The 19,095-nt window shown below is 39.7% G+C and overlaps 1 protein-coding gene across 3 annotated transcripts in view; it reads left to right on the forward strand.

The window, feature by feature from the left end:
* Positions 1–19,095, forward strand: part of MOCOS (molybdenum cofactor sulfurase) — a 229,557-nt gene that overhangs the window by 58,741 nt on the left and 151,721 nt on the right. Inside the window, exon 3 of one of the 3 annotated variants that reach the window (XM_071804384.1) lies at positions 9,737–9,846. The exons of the other annotated variants lie outside the window; for them this stretch is intronic. Within the exon in view, the coding sequence (XP_071660485.1) occupies positions 9,737–9,846 (110 nt within the window). The remainder of the gene's footprint in view (positions 1–9,736; positions 9,847–19,095) is intronic. 3 annotated transcript variants of the gene reach the window in all.

Genomic DNA, 19,095 nt, shown 5'->3' on the forward strand with positions numbered 1-19,095 from the left:
CCTGAAGCTTACTCTTCTCCAGTTCAAGCAAACACCATACTTCAGCCTCTCTTCACAGGGTGTATGCTTCAGTCTCCTGGCCATTTTAGTGGGCCACTGCTGAACTTGCTCCTGTTTGCTGACATCTCTTATGCTGAAGATGCAAAACGGGGCACAGTCTTCCAGATGCTTCTTAATTGCTGGGCAATAGGAATAATCGCTGGATCTACTATTAATAGTAAACCCTGGTATGTGGTTGGCATTCATTTCCACACAAGTGCACCGGTTGCTCATATTCGACTTGTCTACCAGGACCAGGTCTTTCTGCAGAGCTACTGCCCAGTGGGTTGGTTCTCTGTCTGTGCTGATATACTGTGTTATTCCATCTAAGGAGCAGAACTTATTTGTCTCTGAGCTGCGCGTGGTTTGTCAGCCTGCTTCCTCAGCCTGTCAAGGTCCCTTTGAATGGCAGCTCTGCCCTCTGACATGTCAGCAACTCTCCCTGCTATGATACCATTCATGAGCTTTGCTGAGGGTGCATTACATCCCATTCTCCAGGTTGTTCCTGAAGATGCTAAACCGTATGGGTCCCATTTTTTTTTTTTTGTGTTTCAAAGTGTCTCCTCAGAGCTGAGAGCACCCTGATAGGAGAAAATAGTTTATTTATAGTAATGGTAATCTTGTAGCAGTATAAAATATAATATATCTTACAAATGTTGAGTTGTCGTGTTAAGATACGTATTGGAAATGTCTCCACAAAAACTGAGGATTATTGAGGCAAGACCTACATTTTGGTAGATAATACATGTACAATAGATAAAAAAGGTTTGTCTGAATATTCCCATCTTAGTGACATACAACTGAGACCAAACCTTTCAGATTGGGCCCACTTTACACTGTAATTTTGTATTTATTTATGACTTAAAATGTGGCTGGGCTGCTTAAAACCAGAGAAGGTGGCAGTGATTCATATTACAGCCACAGGTTTGGATATGGGAGCTTTGCTACTGTGAACATTAAGGAGATACATTCTACTCTCTACTTGTCAGATAGAGAGTATGACACTGATAATTGAGTAGTTTCTAGGTATATTTGGGGGCAAGCAGAGACAGCATGTGTTTTTCTTCAAAGGTGCATAGGAAATGGAAGTTGCATCATTTGACCAAAATTTGTTCATCTGAGTCCCAGAGCAAGACTTTAGCATAAAGCATTAGCTCAGTATCAATAGCAGACACCTAGGGAAGAGTAAGAGAATCATTTTGTGATGTTTTCCTTGCATACTTTTCCAGTATCCAGTGACCTGGATGGCTCAGGAACATTTTGTGTTAAGTGATATCACTCGTAGTTAAATAAGTGAATTGATTTCAAAGAGCCCTGACACTTGCATCTCCGAAGTCCTTGGTACATGACAGGGTAGCTGGTAGGGGATTTTGAAGTGAGCTTCTTTCACTGGAACAGCTTCTGTGGCAGGTACGACTACAAGGTCTCTGTAATAATGTTAGGTACCTGACAATTCAATCACACTGAACTATGATATCTCATGTCAAATTAAAATGAGTTTGGACAGATATTGACCTCTCAGTCTGTGCTGAATATCCTGGGTCTACTCAATCCAGTGTGTGATAATGTGTCATTTAATCACAATCACGGCAAGCAATGAGCATTTTTTTCTTGTATTTTTCTCTTTTTCCCATACAGTCTCTTTTTGCTGTCTTTTTAGTGGTTGTTATGAGTTGAATTGACTGTTTCTGCTTGCCCAAAAGAAAATTTCATTCAGACAGAAACATGAAAACCATGGGGCAATATTAGGGAGAATTACTTCCCAATAGCTTAGGAAATCTTGTTGGCCAGAAAGAAAGGCAGCACCACAGAAAGGGTGTTGATGACGATTCTATAGTGTTTCTGCCTTTACTTTGCATCTTTGTTCTTGCCCTTGGTTCTTATTTCACTGGCGCTAGAAATTCTGCCTGTCATGAATCTGACGCTGGGTGACTGAGTTCTTCAAAAGCAGAATGTTTTGGAGTTGTATATGCAAGAAAATGAATTAAGCACTTGAAAAAAAACAAAACAAAACAAAACAAACTTATGCCTTTTATTTCAGCATCTTGAATGTGGATTTCAACTCTTGAAACCAGGTTCTGAGGCTCTCACCACACCATGGCTTCTAGGCCCTTAGGCTCTCTGGCAAGAATCAAAGAAATCTTGAAAGCCCCGGACAATGCTCCATCAGAAATGAACCTACCTACTTGTATTTCTACCAAGTGTTTAATGTGTAGGCATTTGCCAACAGGGGATATGTTCTGGGTTCTTCTTTTTGTACAAATGGTAGTCACCTCATGGAAACACAGCAATATATTCACAGACAAGGTTGTAGACCCTGATCATTTTTTTCCTTAGCTAGCTGGTATTTTTCTTTTTTAGAAGTTTAGAGCCACTGTGGTGGCTTAGGTGACTGAACTTAATACCATGAGTAAAGAACAGTCAAAGAGTTTATAAAATTGTGAAGAGAAGTTTTTTGCCATTGACACAAATTTGTTCACATAGAGTATGCAGCAATTACTTGCAAAAAGCTTCTGATGAGAAAAGTCAGAAGTAGCTAGTAAACAGACTTTGAGGAGAAAATGTGTCCTGGTCAAGTGCTTGAATCATAATGACTGATTTAGTTATATTTTACTCCAGTGTTCTAAGACCATGTCTTAGTAAGGCCTTTTCTAATCTGTTTAACTCCCGGTCACCTTATTGGTGCTTCTAGGGCTAGAGTTCCAGAGAGCAGCAAAGAAATGGAAGTAGCACTGAGATGTGAAAAGTACCTTTGTGCTCAGTAGGAACATTTCCTCCCATGGTTGCATTGCTGTGGGAGCCTGGGCAAGCTAAAAATGTGAAAAAATATTTTCTTGCTTGCTTGGCAGTGTGGGTGCTATTCTTTGTTGTGGATAATACCCATTCTGAGTAGCAGGGGAATGGTATATCCCTCTGAATAGGAAGTGGGTAGTGGGTAGATGCCTACAGTTTTGATCAAATTGGACGAATGGAGATGTTTTAACATTAAGTTTAGGTAGTCCTGATGTTCTGGTCAAGTAGGAAAGGCTTACCGGGCAGTACAGTGGGTGTCAGTGCTGCTCAGTACCGTAGGGAGGCAAGTCCATAGCTTGTTCTTTAGGACCAGATTGCCTGTACATCATAGTCATCTCCAGGATTCTGAATGGTTTGACCTGTTTGGTTGCTGTGGAAGTTTTGCAAGACCCTTTTGGCTACATTCACATGTGCTAAAATTTGCTCTATAGGCACAATAGCAAAGCTTAGGATCTTTATTATTACTTGAGGGAAATAAATGGATGTCTGTATTATGCATGAGCATGCTGTGGTACTGCATTACTCTGTCTTCCATCAATATGTCTTGTTCCCTTCCTTTATCGGCTAATGCTTATGATAATTCCAGGGGCACATCTTAAAGCTCAACCAAATGCATATCATAACCTGAACAAGTGGAAGAACATGATATTAGGCTGTTGAATATTCTGATACATGAAACAGCCAACCACGTTTCGACAACATAATCAAAACAGAGATATATCTGTGTAATAAAATTGACTGTTGCATAACCAATACACTTAGAATGATTACATTATTATAATGAAAATGTGGTGGTGATTTGCTACATTAATTAGCTGTTGATTTAGTGTTATATAAATGTGCTTCCTTTCAAGTAATCATATTTCTTGCTGACATTTCTGAATAGGACTACCAATTAGTTAAACATGGGTAAGTAGGGGTGCTGATTATAGGTGAGCTACAACGGAAGAAAGCAGAAGAGAACTTCCTAATTTAAAACTTTTACTATGTTACTGTCCAAAACAGGTTGTTGTTAACATAAGCTTTCGTTTGCGTTAACAACTTTTTAAACGAGCACACTCCTGTGATACCCGCTATACAGCCAAAGTTGCTAAAGAAGGAGATGTTGCTTCTCTGTGCTGAACATTTGTGTGAGAACCTCTGTTCCTGAAACTCCCAGCAAGTCCAGCTCCCAAAGCCCTGGGAGAAATATTTGGTGGTTTATCCCACTCCATCTCAAGGTAAAATTGAGGGAGGACTTTAGTGGTTTCACCTTTATTGTAGTGTCGAGTTGTCTCTGTAAGTGTAGAAAATTACTTTGAGTTAATGAAAAGAGAAATAATATAATAAAAATGTAGAAATGTGTACAGCTAAACTGTCTTCATGAGTCAAACTTTCTCGAAGCTGAGAAGGCACAGCTTACCCTGTGTTAATGAGGTTGTTTCATAAATTATCCTCATAACGAGGCTGCTTACAGAATCCCTCTGCCTTATGCTTACCCATGCAAACCAAAGCCTCATCCTTAGCTGATGTCAGTTCCTGCTTTCAGGGGGATTATATCCAACAAATTGTGTTTGACTTGCTGTATCTCAGGACTGGATCCACATCATTTCCATCTATTGTGATCCTGCACTTAGATAAAAGTTATGAGTCTGAAAACTGACATGTTTAAACGCTTATAAACTCTTCATTAGTTGAACCCCGTAAATAAAAAGCAGATTCCTTGATCAAAGTGATTTGTCATACTGATTGTACAACTGTTTGAGCTATAAGCTGGAGATGACTTAGAGATTAACAATATGTGGTGTTTGCTTTAGACATTTTTTCAAAAACATTTCATATGCCATCTCTTATGATGTTTTCCTTAATTATAGCTTGTTATTTTCTTGGCTGTATCTCTCTTAGTTATATTAAAAGAACCTACAATATTTTTGTAGGATTCTCTCCTACATGCAGATACAGAGTGTTTTTGCTGTTTTTGTATGTGTAAAATGTGTAAATCAGTAAGCCATCAGTGCAATAAAACTGCAACTGAATGTCTTTAGAAGTCTGCATGTAGGTTTTCTACGTTTGCAAAAGTATACTTAGCCAGGAAGTTTTTGAATGGTATTAGGAGTTAAAATCAGCCAAGTGCATTCTCAGTTTGTTTAAGTGGCAACAAGCTGGTTCGGTCAATCATGCCTACTGATAAGCTGTTTCACAAAAAGCTAGTCGAAATGCAGTAAATACATCCATTTTTTTCATTGGGAAATGGTCAAAAACCATAAAAATTGTATATCAGAGACTGATTAGGATAGGAGCTTTTAGTCAGTCCACAAACCGCATAAAGTGACAAGCTCTTCTGGCTTCTGCAAATCTCTAATGGTCTGTATTTAAAAATTTATTTGCTACCAGAACTCCTCATCTCATACATGCAAAATTACCACGATTTTTATATCTGGATTCAAAGTTTTACAAGCATAAACCTAATACTCATTCACAAAGGTAATACAATGAAATCTGGGAAACTGACATAAAAGACATTAAAAAGCTATTACGCAAAATATGCATTGGTACCAGATTTTCTTCATTGTTTTATTAGTTCAAAACAACTATTTCCTCTGAAGGACTGACTGACAAAGAAAGATGAACACACACACACACACACACACACACACACACACAAACCTCAAGCCATATAAAACTTTGTTCCAAACCCTTTTCTTTGGATTTTGTACTTGGCAGACAGTGCTGAAGCCATCAGAAAGGAAGGAGGTGGACAGAATTAGGATTTTAAATGCTTTGTTTTGGAAGGCACCAGTGGAAGACTAGATCCACTGACCTTTTTGCTGCCTTTCCTTCTCTCCTGTAGGCATCTCCTGTAGGTGATAAATGCCAGAGAGACCCACCCAGATATGGACAGATTTTGACAAGCTGCTGTTAGCCCGTTTAAAGTTCCCTTCTGGTAAATGGTGTCAACTCCAGAAGATAATTCTTTTTATCTGTTGCTGTCTAGGATAATGCATAAGCATCAGTTAAAATCTCAAGCCTCTGCTTCAGTGGAACACAAACCCACATTTAAAACTAGGCACATGTTTTACTGCTGCTCTTAACAGCAGTTCTTTGTCTACAAGTACTTCCCCCCCTACATGAATACAATTTATTATTCTCCTTGCTAGTATGAATAGTGAGTAAAATTATCTGTTCTCCTGCTCTGCATTATTGAGCTTTCTTCATATCATTGAACAGGCATATGTGTGAATGGATGTCAAGAATCTGACCAGTCTTCTTCTAAATATTGAAATTGTCTTGCATACTTGCACTTTTAGTCAGCTTTTAAAAAAGAAATAAAACAACAACAACACAAAAAACAACCAACAAAAAAAAAACCCAGCGGCACATCCAGTTGGAGTTAATAGACAGACTTTAGTTTCTTAATTATTTAAGACTTAACCATTTTTTTTTTGTTTAACATATGGCATATATCAAACCAGTTTTCACACTTGCAAAAAGGAAAACCCTACTTCTTGCTTTCTTGTCTCCATAAAGTGCAAAAGAAAACTGCCAAAGACATCAGTCATCCCTTATGCTTTAAATGTAGAGAACCTCAACTGAAGGATATCTTGAGAAAGACTTTGATATGTGGTGAAAAGAATGGACGTGGTGAAAAGAATGGGACCTGGACTGAGGAGAAAGAGAAAGGTGGAAATGAAGAAACCTTATACTGACTTTTTATTAGAATCATGAGATCACAGGCTTACTTGTGGTCCAAAGGGATCTCAGGAGGCCTCTGGTCCAACCTCCTGCTTGAAGCTGGGTCAGCTGTAAGACCAGATTGCTCAGGACTTTATCCAGTTCTTGAAAGCCATACCCCTCTGAATACCTCCAAGAACTCCAGACTGCACAATCTCTCTCAACAGCCCATTTCATTACTTTACTGTCCTCGTGGTGAAAAAGCTTTTTCTTCTGTGCTGTTGGATCCTCTCATTTCATTTGGTATCTTTTGTCCCACATCTTCCTGCTGCACCACTGTGAAGAGACTGGCTCTGTCTTCTTGATGACCTCTCCCCTGAACTAACTGCATTTGATAATTGTCCTTTCTGTGCTGGGGGCTCAAAACTGCAGTACTCCTGAGGTGGTCTGATGATCACTTGGTAGAGGTGGATGATGGGCTGTGCTTCTGGTGATCCAGGCCGGGACACCGCTTGCCTTCTTGGCTGCTGAGGTGTCCTACTAGCTCATATTCCCTTTTGTAGATTTAAATCTTTACCTGAAAAGCAATGTTACTTGATTACTAAAACTTTATAGAGCTAACCAAGCCCCCAGTGCTAGGGGCTGGTTACCTACTTACATTTGCAGAATTACCTTGACCTCACTCAGTGACAAAGTGCTCAGTTAATCTCCTTCGAGACATGCCAGACCCAGGAACGTGTAGAGGCTGTGAAGTTTGGTCCATCATATATTTGGTGAATTGTAAGTGTTCTGTGCTAACTTTCTTCCCCAGATGCGATACCTGCTAATCCCTGGTGACAGTGACATGCTATTTTGAGCATGGGGTTGATGCATTATTGATTAAACCAGCTTCGACTGCACTTAAAGTGGTTGTACTTTAATTACATTTGGTATCTAGAAATAATAGCTTAGTGTTTCAGAAGCTTCTTGGAAGAGATGGGTTTTTGTGTATTGCAGAATGTTTCTTGTGATGGCATTTTTGTCTTATCAGGAAAAAAAGTATCTTTTAATGGAGTATTATTTTAATCTGGCTGGTTTTGTATTACAATAATTTATCATTAGCAAGCTTCTTTTTCCCTGTGGATGTCTTATTTTAGCACTACACTTTGTTACTTCCAAAGAAAATAATACATCACTTGAAACTACCATGCTGTAATCTCAAAATGAAGCTTCTTTGTTGAACCTTTTCCTTTTGTGTTTGACTGTCTGGTTTTTGGTCAGTTACACCTGTTTTATTAATGTTGAACTGCTTTCTAATTATTTATCTTCATAGTCTCTGGCTGTACCAATTAGTATACTCTCTTGCTTTCTGATATTGAGAGCCAGGAGTAGATGAGGTAGCTAAGCTTCATTGTTTAAAAAATATTATAGGTCTCCAGGTAGCTTTCACATAAAACGGCTTTATTTTCTTTTGTTGGTACTAATAAGTACCTCTTTAGCGTCATGCTGATCATGAAACACTGAAGGTTCTGCTACTGACAGAAGCGGGCTTTATCTAGTAATTTGAAGAGAGAAGATCTGAATTTTCACACATCCTCTGTGATTTCTTGGGTGAATTACTTCAACAAAATTATGAGTTAAAGTAAAATCAGTTTGAAATATAATCAGTTATTGATTACAAAAACATTTAATTCTGTTAAGCTACTGTCAACACCAGTAGGTCCTAGAGGTGTGTTGCTTGAGCCTGAATTTTACAGGTGCTACTGTATCAGGCATCCAAAATCTTCATGGTGTATGTGCATTTGAATTGCCTTCAAACATTTTGAGTACAAATGCTTACTATACATCTCTTTATTTGTGTTCTGTTAGTGCATAAAATACCTGATGCATACTGTAATGCTTGGTGTTTTAGGTAGTGTCTGGGGAAGGTAGTCTCTTTCCTGAAAAAAATATTATCTAGGTTTAAGAACAGGGACCATGGGTGGGCACAAATATTTAAGGGAGCATAGTAGACGCAGTAGATAAGAGATATCAACATGAAAAGTAACAGTGCCAGTGTCCCACTTGTGGAAGAGTATTTATTCTGGGAAGTGGCGAGGTGAGGGGGGAACACAACAAGGGGAACTTGTAATCAAATATCCACACGTGGATATTCCACTAATGGATGTTTGATACAAGCTTTTTTTAGAGCAGAAACAGGACCATTTGAAAATGCATGAGAAAGTGCTGAGGTTTGTGGCACAGAGTCAAGAGTCAAAACCTTGGCAGTGGATGAGAACGTTCAGTAAGAAGACTACAATGAGCCTTGAGAAGAAAATACCCATTTTGGTTCAGTCGAGATGGGAGGGAGCTACTCGGGAGCAAAGAGTTGGTCAAAGTGCCAAAGGAAGAAACTGTTATTTGCAGTAGAATTTGGAATCATGGGAAGTGGGACAAGGGAGCCACACCAAAGGCAGAGGAGAGCATGCTGAGGAAGATGTGTTATATTAGAAACTTTGCCCTTCTGGACAGAGAGAAACAGTCATGCCTTGTGCAAGTACATTCTAGTGCTTGTGTTTTTTCTGATCTGGATTTTTGAGCATCAGTTACCAAATATTATGCCAAAGCACAAGAGGAAAAGAGAGACCAAGGGCATAAAAACCACCTAAGTTGTTGAAGTGCTTGTTTGTTCATTATTCAATATGTATTAGGTAAAAATGCTTATTGAGTTATTGTACAAAATAAATAAACATTTTTAGCACCTAAATATCATGACTTAAAAGCAAACCTCTGGTTTCTCATTCAGAGTGAAATAATAGTACCTCTGTTGATCATAAAGGAATGCAACTTTGTGGCAGATATATTTTTTTTCTTCCTAATGTTGCTGAGCAGTATCTAAGAATAACGATAAGCTGAATCCTCGTGAGAACAATAAGGACAATAAAGCTGCAAGTGATCTCCATGTGTCCGTATGAATTCTTAAGTGCTGAATAAAGTAGATATCACAAGAGTGTAAGTTTTTTCTTGCTCTTAAATCGTTGGTAAATTAACTTTGTCTAGGGAGCACCTATAAGCTCTGTTACTTTGAATAGCTATTCGGATCTTCTAAAGCTTTTCAAATATTCTGGAGTAATTTTATTTTTATTTATATGTGTTTCTCCCTTGCTTAAAGTATCTTTTGTCTGTGTGCATGCATACACACGTATCTAGATTTCTGTTTGATTTTGCTTTGTACAATCTGCCTAGTTGTAAAGCGTTTTTCAAGACTCTTCTGTAAACCCTGTTGATCCTGCAGCATACTCAACATTTCTTGGGAATCAGAGAGAGATCAGAGCCATCTCAGCATTCTTTGGGGAATTTGGTTTGTACTGTGCCCAGAGTGTCTCTCACAGTGGGATCCTGCAGGTGAGCAGAGCTTCTTGTATGTTCAAAGAACTAAACTAATTAAACAACAATGACCAACTGTACGTCTGTACTACTAATTTGTGATAAGTGTGACTGAGATTTTGTGAGATGCTTTTTGGAGTGTTTTTTTTGTTTTTTTTTTTAAGCTAAGTCCTTATCTGTTAATCTTGCAGTCATATGTTAGATGAAGCCTGAAGGCAATGCAAACAGTTTTCAAGAAACTTGCACTAAAAAGGGCAATAATATAAAAGTAATATTAATTAAATTATTTATATTATTAATAGTGTATTATAGATAAGGTAATATCAGTTTTAGAAGTCGGTACATGCCATTATTTTGAAGGAATCCATAGGCACAGAAATCTTAAAAGACATCTGCACTACAAATTGAAGGCATATTATAAGCAAAGTAACTTTTCTTATCTAGAATCATTCTACCTGTAAGTGTTTCTTAGAGACCTCCACAACAGGACATTCGTGGAAAGAAAGAACAAGTAAAAAAGGAAGGAAGGGAGGGAGGGAGAGAAGAAGGGAGGAAGGAAGGGAGGAAGGACTATGCCAAAATCACAACAACTTTGCTCACTGTCTCTCCCTTCACTGCCAACCTGCTGGCAACCAGAGCAGTGACAGCCTGCTTTCATTTTGCTGCTTGACCTGTGGTTAAACAAAAATAATCAGCATGGGTCAACATTGAATAAAGAAATATTGAATAACTTATACAATTTTTATGACATTTAAGACATTTGAATTATTTGTGGGGGTTGAGGAAGAACGAGAATGAATGTCAGAAGCTCACTGTGTAATATCTCAGTTCAAGAAGATTCTTAGGTATGTATGTAATTGTAGACAAATTGAAAACAATGGGTGAGCATCACGGGTTAAAGACATGCTTAAATACTCTCCTTAACTGAGGCTTAAGCACCCAATAAATCTGCAGTGATCTTGTAGTGCAGATATGTCATGTCAACACGTCCTTACTAACTTTAGTGAAGTGTTATGGGTACATCTGCTGCTTCCAGTGAAAAATAGACAGGATTTGAAGTGATAGCTCTTGCTACAGGAGTTTTCTGTAGTAGCTGCCAAATGGGTGGGAGGAGGGGAAGACAACAGCAGAAGCAGCAGTAACCTGCCTCTTTCAAGAAAAGAAACAAATCAATCGGTAGCTGTATGCAAAGAATTGGAGAACCTGTCCAACATCTGTCAGATGAAATGCTGACATGCTGCTGCAGCAGAACCTGCTATATAATTGAGCATTGTGGGTGTTCTGCTTTCAGAGAGGTGTTCAGAGAGCTATTTGAAGCTCTTTATGTGGTACAAAGGTGGGATATCAGTGATGGAGCATCACTACATAAATTTGAAGCAGTACCTTAGCAATAAGTATAAACAGAGCTTTATATTTTTCATATTCTTTTGTTAAGCTCTTGTGTCTGAATTACTACACTTCAATGACACTTCGATGTAAGTGGACCTCTAAGCAAAATGTACAGTGAATATACTAAAAATGGTGGTAGTTGTTTCAGTGGGAGCAAATGGTTTAGAGGAGAGGTCTCAGTAGCGTACAGAAATAGCACAACTCGTACTACTCTGTAGAAACACCACTTTAGCCTCAGGAGCTCCCTAGGAAGCGCAACACCCTGGAATGCGGATGCCTGCTAAGTAAATCCCACTGCTTCTGGTGTATGCTGGGAAGGAGCTATTTTGTTGTAAAGGTAACTGGTTTAGTTTTGGCTAATGGGAATGAAAAGATGAACAGAAATACTGCTAGATTATTTTAGAAGAGAAATACTTCGGACGCAGTGTAGGGGCTCTTAGGTTCCTGCCTCCAACTATAGGAACCAAATCAGAATGTACTGGAGTCTCAGCAATCTTTCTTAAGGGGCAGTGGTCTAAACAATATTGTGAGACAGGTGCGTGAATAGCTGAATGGTGATTCCTGGTTCTCACCCTTTGCTGGTCAGCCTGGTAGCAACTCTCTAATGAGCTGCAAGAGTTGGGCACCCAGAAATGGCCAAGGCTACTCTGAGCCACACAAACATGAAGCAATACATTCAATATCAAACATACTGTGATGAGCACTGGCTTAGTGGACAATGTCTACATATCTTGAGTGAAAGCATGATTGACAGCTGCCCAATATCAACAGAGCAAGGTTTTGCCTAATAGTTTGGGCTAAGTAAAGGTATTTGCTTTCTTGGATGTTTTGTGCAACAGACTGTCACAATAGCTTTATTTTTATATTGCTATGAAAATATTGTTAGGCAAGGGAATATCAGAGTTTCAAAAAGCAGGATGACATAAGAATTAAATTGTAACTTTGAAAATGTACATGCAATTCTTGCCCTTTTCAAAAACTTGTTTAAGAATCATGCATAATGAAAAAGAGCCCAATAAATCTATAATGTGAATAAGCAGCGACAGTATAAACTATCTCGTACCCGTCACATTTACTTGTTTTTGATTCACAAGCAAAGTACATTTAGAAAGAGCCCTTCTGCTTTTTATAGTGGACCACTTACTGTTTCTGTCTCCTTCTGCTAATACTCATAGGTAACTTACTTTGATAGCATCTCTTGACAATTCATGCATCTGCCTTTGTTTTAGGGGTGCGCAGTGTGGAGTGGCAGCCAGATGGTCTAGACAGATGATAAAAAAGTATGAAATGATGCACCAGAGCACTTTTCTCCTTGTGGCCTGTCACATTGAAGAAATGCTTCATGAAATCTGAAATTGCAATAGCTAAAAATATGTACTGCAGTGCAATAGATGTTCACACATCCCTCTGGAATTTAGTTGTCTTTTAAATATGACTTCTGTAGAAAAGTTTCCTTTTGGTGTCCATTTTTGGACAAATTCCTAGTGAGCTGGTGACAGTGAGCTGGGCAAGTAATGTAACTATTTATTCTGTGTTAGGAATTCCACATCTCTTATTCTGGAAAGTGCCCATATAAATAGACTGTTTTCCGGTGTGCCTTTTTATTCACCAAATAATTTCTGCTGACATCCTTATCGGTCAAAATGCTCGCCACCAATTCATTTTGAGATCTTGCAATTCAAAATTTGAACCCTTTCTTGAGACACAGGGTGTGTGTTAAGCTTCTGCCTGCAGCCTTTAGAATATAGCCCTTAGAATCAGATTTCTAGTGTACAATTGCAAGTTCAGTATTTACTTTCCTAGAACATTCTGTAATTATTCATACTTACTGTACATCTTCTGGGATGTTTGCAGAAAGCAATGTACAAAGGACACAGGCGTACATATCATGAATGTCTTTAGAACTCCGAATAAATATTCATCAAATACAGTTTGCACTTTTCATTCTGCTCCTCATGATATTAGATGTTACCAAAGCTAATATCAAAGTATCAGAGGTGTGACAGATCTCCAGAAATAGTGCTGAAATCATGATAGGTAGAGTTAAAAAGTACAGAGAGCAGAAAAGGCAGTAGATTTTGCCTGGAAAACTTTTGTAAAGTAAGTGTCTTGAATTCTGTTCTCCCGCTTTGGGGGTATGAAATCTGACTTGATCCTGCTGTAATGTGAGTCCAGGGCTGTGGAGGACAGCTTTGGTGCATCTCTAAATCTCTAATCAGATCTTACTGCTCAAATCCCGTCTGGTTTGTATTTGAGAAGAGATCACTTTCACAACAGTTAGCCTATTGTAGTGTGATGCTGCAGGGAAACACAGAGGCTGTGGCAATATATTGTGGAATGTATCTTTTTCAACCATTAATAAAGCTTTCCAATTTTGATGAATTTGTAGAATGCATAGATTCACTAATGCAAGAGGGTTATAGGTTAACTCCATGTCTAGTGTAAGATTTATTCACTTAATTACATTTTTCCCAAAAGGGTTTCGTTACTGTACAATGTAATGCGTGAATGTACCCAGTCTTTCATTTTAGCTTGAATACACTTTCAAGACTTTTGGATCCCAGCAGGAATAAATTCTAGATGATATTTTTCCTTGAAAGTTAATCAAGGGTAGAAGGCTTCCTTTTATGCAACTGTGAGTATGTAACAACACACGTGCCCCTACACATGCATACACTGATGGAATTGCATCAGTGTTGTCACAGCAATTAATGCAAATTTACCAGTTATAACAAGAAGAATAATTAACCCCTCCGCTCAACAATAACAAAATTTAAGAAATCTTGTAATAAGGAACAAAATTTTTGTTGGTGCATGAGCATGGACAATATTGTGAAGTTAGCCAAGTCTGAATTTGGCAGCTTCTGTGTATCTACATGTAATCAAGAAGGCGTTTTCCTGCTTTTCTAGCTTGACACATGGAGGTGTCAATTGAGTGCTGTAAGGCTACAATGCAGATTGCAGTTGTCAGCTGCAACATGATACTTGCTTTAGTTTTTTTAGAGTCCTTGATACTTGGAATCAGAAAGAGGAATTTTGCAAATGCTTTTAACTGTTGATCATTCCTTTAAAAATAACCCTTCAAAGCAGTCAAACACGATGAGGTTTTTCCATCATGTTGTTTTGTTTTGTTTTCTGTTTTTATTCTGTGAAAAATCTTGAGCTTAAAAAGTCAGCTTTATCACTGTTTTGAAGGTGTGATCTGCGAGTCTCTTCCTACAAGATGCTCAGCATTTTGTTTCAGTTGAGCAGGGTATGTCACCCTGTGTATGGCATTATCCTGCACATGTGAGTAGTCCTCTGCTCATTTTGAGAATCTTTTCTTGACCTGATTTTTTTTTTCATGTCTTTGCTTATCCACAGTGGCATACTTTGGAAATCAGAAACAAGTCCATGAATATTGCTCATTATCTGTTGTAAATGGCTTTTGTGAGGTTGCAGTGGTTCACAGCAATGATGAATTTGCTACTCAGAATGTTTCCCAGAATATACGGAACTGTCGCAGTTTAACCCAAGCAAGCAATCATAGCCATGATAGCTGCTCACTCACTCCCTGTGCTCCCCCTCCCCCGCCCTGTCCCACTCAATAGGGGAGAGAATCAAAAGGGAAGGGAGAAACTTGGGAACTGAGATAAACGCAGTTTAATAAAATAACAATATTATATACTACTACAACCCCCAGTATCAATACAAGCTGGGGGATGAAGAGATTGAGAGCGGCCCTGCAGAGAAGGACTTGGGGTTACTGGTGGATCAAAGATCAGACATGAGCCATCAATGTGCGCTTGCAGCCCAGAAGGCCAATTGTATCTTGGGCTGCGTCAAAAGGAGCATGGCCAGCAGGTTAAGGGAGGTGATTCTGCCCCTCTGCTCTGCTCTGGTGAGACCCCACCTGGAGTCCTGCATCCAGCTCTGGAGCCCTCAGCACAGAAAAGACATGGACCTGTTGGAGAGGGGCCAGAGGAGGCCACAAAAATGATCAGAGGGCTGGAACAGCTCTCCTGTGAGTACAGGCTGAGAGAGTTGGGGTTGTTCAGCCTGGAGAAGAGAAAGCTCTGGGGAGATCTGATTGTGGCCTTTCAGTAATTAAAAGGGGCCTATAAGGAAGATGGGGACAGACTGTTTAGTATGGTCTTTTGTGATAGGACAAGGGGTAATGGTTTTAAATTAAAAAGAGGGGAGATTCAGGCTGGACGTGAAGAAGAAATTTTTTACAATGATGGTGGTGAAACACTGGCCCAGATTGCCCAGAGAGGTGGTAGATGCTCCATTCCTGGAAACATTCCAGGCCAGGCTGGATGGGTCTCTGAGCAACCTGATCTAGTTGAAGATGTCCCTGCTCATTGTAGGGGGGCTGGACTAGATGACCTTTGAAGGTCCCTTCCAACCCAAACTGTTCTGTGTTTCTGTGATTATATATATATATAAAATGTGAAATGGAATGGAAAAGGAAAGGAAAGGAAAGGGAAGGGAAGGGAAGGGAAGGGAAGGGAAGGGAAGGGAAGGGAAGGGAAGGGAAGGGAAGGGAAGGGAAGGGAAGGGAAGGGAAGGGAAGGGAAGGGAAGGGAAGGGAAGGGAAGGGAAGGGAAGGGAAGGGAAGGGGAGGGAAGGGGAGGGGAGGGGAGGGAAGGGAAGGGAAGGGAAGGGAAGGGAAGGGAAGGGAAGGGAAGGGAAGGGAAGGGAAGGGAAGGGAAGGGAAGGGAAGGGAAGGGAAGGGAAGGGAAGGGAAGGGAAGGGAAGGGAAGGGAAGGGAAGGGAAGGGAAGGGAAGGGAAGGGAAGGGAAGGGAAGGGAAGGGAAGGGAAGGGAAGGGAAAAGAAAAGAAAAGAAAAGAAAAGAAAAGAAGAAAAGAAAAGAAAAGAAAAGAAAAGAAAAGAAAAGAAAAGAAAAGAAAAGAAAAGAAAAGAAAAGAAAAGAAAAGAAAAGAAAAGAAAAGAAAAGAAAAGAAAAGGTGCTCAGTGCAATTCCTTGTGAACTCCATCTGTGCTAATCAGCCAGTCCCAGAAAGCCGCACCATTGTGTCCCAAACAGCCAGTGCTGGAGACAGAGAGGAAAAAGCACACAGGCCCAGAAGCCCCTGCAAAACGTCAGGATGGTAAAAGGCTGAACTAAAAGAACTCCCAAATGGAACTCCCCTGAAATGACACAGAACTCAAACACGTTTCTGTCTCCCGTCTCTCCCTAAGTGGGAAAACCCAGCTCTCGTTAAATATGAAGCGTGATGCTAATGGCATGCAATGTTCTTACTGATCAGCCTGAATGTCAGTCAAGCTCTGCCCCATCCATGCCCCACTTCCCAACTGCCTCACACCTGTGAGCAGAGCTCAGAAAGACCTTGGCTCCCAGACAATGGCTAATATAACAGTAAGGTCTTACATTCTTTTTTGTTCTAACTCAAAACCACTAGAAAGTTACTTGACCTACAAGATGAGAATGCAGTCTGGAAGGATTATAGGAAATTAAGGTTGTTAGTATACTTTTTATTTACTTTTGATTTCATGAGGTTTGATTTTTCCAGGCAGCACAAATTGCAAAAATGAAATGTTACTTAAAATACATCCTCTGGGGTGAACTTTTGAATCAATAGTAGTTTAAATTTATATCAGAATTAACTAATGGGACACTTTAAACAGCATTACTTACTTTCAGTTTATAGATTTCATGTGCCTTTTTTTTTTTTTTTTTTGTGAAGAGAGTGATTCTAAGACAATACGGGAAGGATTGCAGCAAGTTACAAAATATTTGTCTCAGCTCCCTCTCACATGTGCAGTTCCTGGGTTTGATTAATATTTTCTGTTCAATTAGTAAAGCAATGGCATTTATATGTAGGTTTTGTGATGTGTTTTAAGTTAAGTTCCCTCTAAGCTACTTTTACTTTTTCATTCTAAAAATGCCACTGTGAGCTCCTTAAAATGCTTTTGGTCCCTAATATGTTTGTCATACATTGCAACTAGGTTGTGTTTTAGGGCAAGCCAAGAGTATCCCTCAACAGTCATTTATGCCTTGTTACATCCATCATGTGTAGAACAGTTTCTCCCTCGGTTGGGAGGTGCACTGGAAGCACAGTTGTCAGGATTTAGAGTGAATGAAGAGCGAACAACTTGACAGACAGTGCCACATGAACGTGGCTCAATGCTAACAGTGTGTGGTGAATGCACACTGACACAATGACTCCTTTGATCGGCTCAACAAACAAGCAGAAAAGCCTTTAATTCTTGAGAATTTCTGTAATTACAGTGACCAGGATGATTTTACTAACATTCGTGGTATCATGTTCTTTCTAGCTCACAAGTGACTGGATAGTCCACTGTTTTACCAAAGTATGAGGGTCCTGCAGGTTTCAAGACTCATGTGCCAAGGATTACTGCTCCAGGGAACTGCTGGAGAGAGTCCAGCACAGGGCAACGAAGATGATTAAGGGAGTGGAGCATCTCCCATATGAGGAAAGGCTGAGGGAGATGGGTCTCTTTAGCTTAGAAAAGAGGAGACTGAGGGGTGACCTCATTAATGTTTACAAATACATAAAGGGTGAGTGTCACGAGGATGGAGCCAGGCTCTTCTCTGTGACAACCAATGATAGGACAAGGGGCAGTGGATTCAAACTGGAACATAAGAGGTTCCACTTAAATTTGAGAAGAAACTTCTTCACAGTGAGGGTGACAGAACATGGGAACAGGCTGCCCAGGCAGGTTGTGGAGTCTCCTTCTCTGGAGACATTCAAAACCCACCTGGACGCCTTCCTGTGTAACCTCATCTAGGTGTTCCTGCTCCGGGAGGGGGATTGGACTAGATGATCTTTCGAGGTCCCTTCCAATCTCTAACATTCTGTGATTCTGTGACTGGCTCTGTGCTTCGTATTATTGCCACTGTCCCTCATACTGACAGAAGGTTTTTGCAGTTTTGTGTCAAATGTTTCAATGTTCTTTTTAGAAAGCAAAATCAGAGCTGTGCTGCCGAGGTGGGCCATCATGCCACACAAAGAACAAATGGTAAATAACTGGTGGCCAGCAGTCTTCCAGACTCACGCTCGTGTTTTTTCACCAGAGCAAGGGGAAGTACAAGCTGTTGGTGAGGATTTGTCTAATTTACCTGGGATACCTATGCCATATGAAGTAAAATGCTGTTGAAATGCATTAATATATTTACATAAGCTCACTGTATTTTGAAAGCAGACTAAAGTGATTTCAGATTAACATCTTCATTTAAAGCCAATTCCAGACAAAAGTGTAGTACCCCTGATGAAATAAGACCTATTTATATATGAGTGCTTGCCATAGTCTGTCACCTTAGTAACTGAGGCCCAGATTCACCAAATCACCTAATTCCCGCTTAAACACCTGAGTACCTGTGAAGTTCTGGACGTGTTTCCTAAAAATGTGCACTCGCTGTACAGGCCTTTATGGTTTGCAAGAAGCTATCCTTTCTTCATTGTTCTTTGTGTCTTTGTTTGTTTTGTGGTTTTGTTTGTTGTTTTTTGTGGAGGTTTTTTTGGTGCTGTTTGCGTTTGTTTGTTTGTTTGCTTTCGGCTTTTTGGTGTTTTGTTTTGTTTTCTGTTGATCAAGAAGGCTCTGGCTATGGATGTAATATTTTTTTTGTAGTCAGGCCCTCAGTCATACTGCAGAAATACGCTGATGAGGTGGATCTGAAAGCTTATGCTGGAAATGGTCAGTTTCTGAGCTTCTGGACGTGTGATATCAGAGAACTTCATCACTGCTATGGGTCCATTTCATGTAGCCGACTCCTTTCGACATTAAAACATTTTGTCTTCGTCCATCTCCTTTCACCTGTGTTTTGCAATTTTTCCAGAGGAACAGATTAATATTATAGAGTCAGCAATACATATGTGATCACTGATATAGCTGTCTTCATTTGCAGTTGA

The sequence above is a fragment of the Patagioenas fasciata genome, chromosome 2 (genome assembly GCF_037038585.1).
Source record: "Patagioenas fasciata isolate bPatFas1 chromosome 2, bPatFas1.hap1, whole genome shotgun sequence".
Lineage (NCBI taxonomy): Eukaryota > Metazoa > Chordata > Aves > Columbiformes > Columbidae > Patagioenas > Patagioenas fasciata.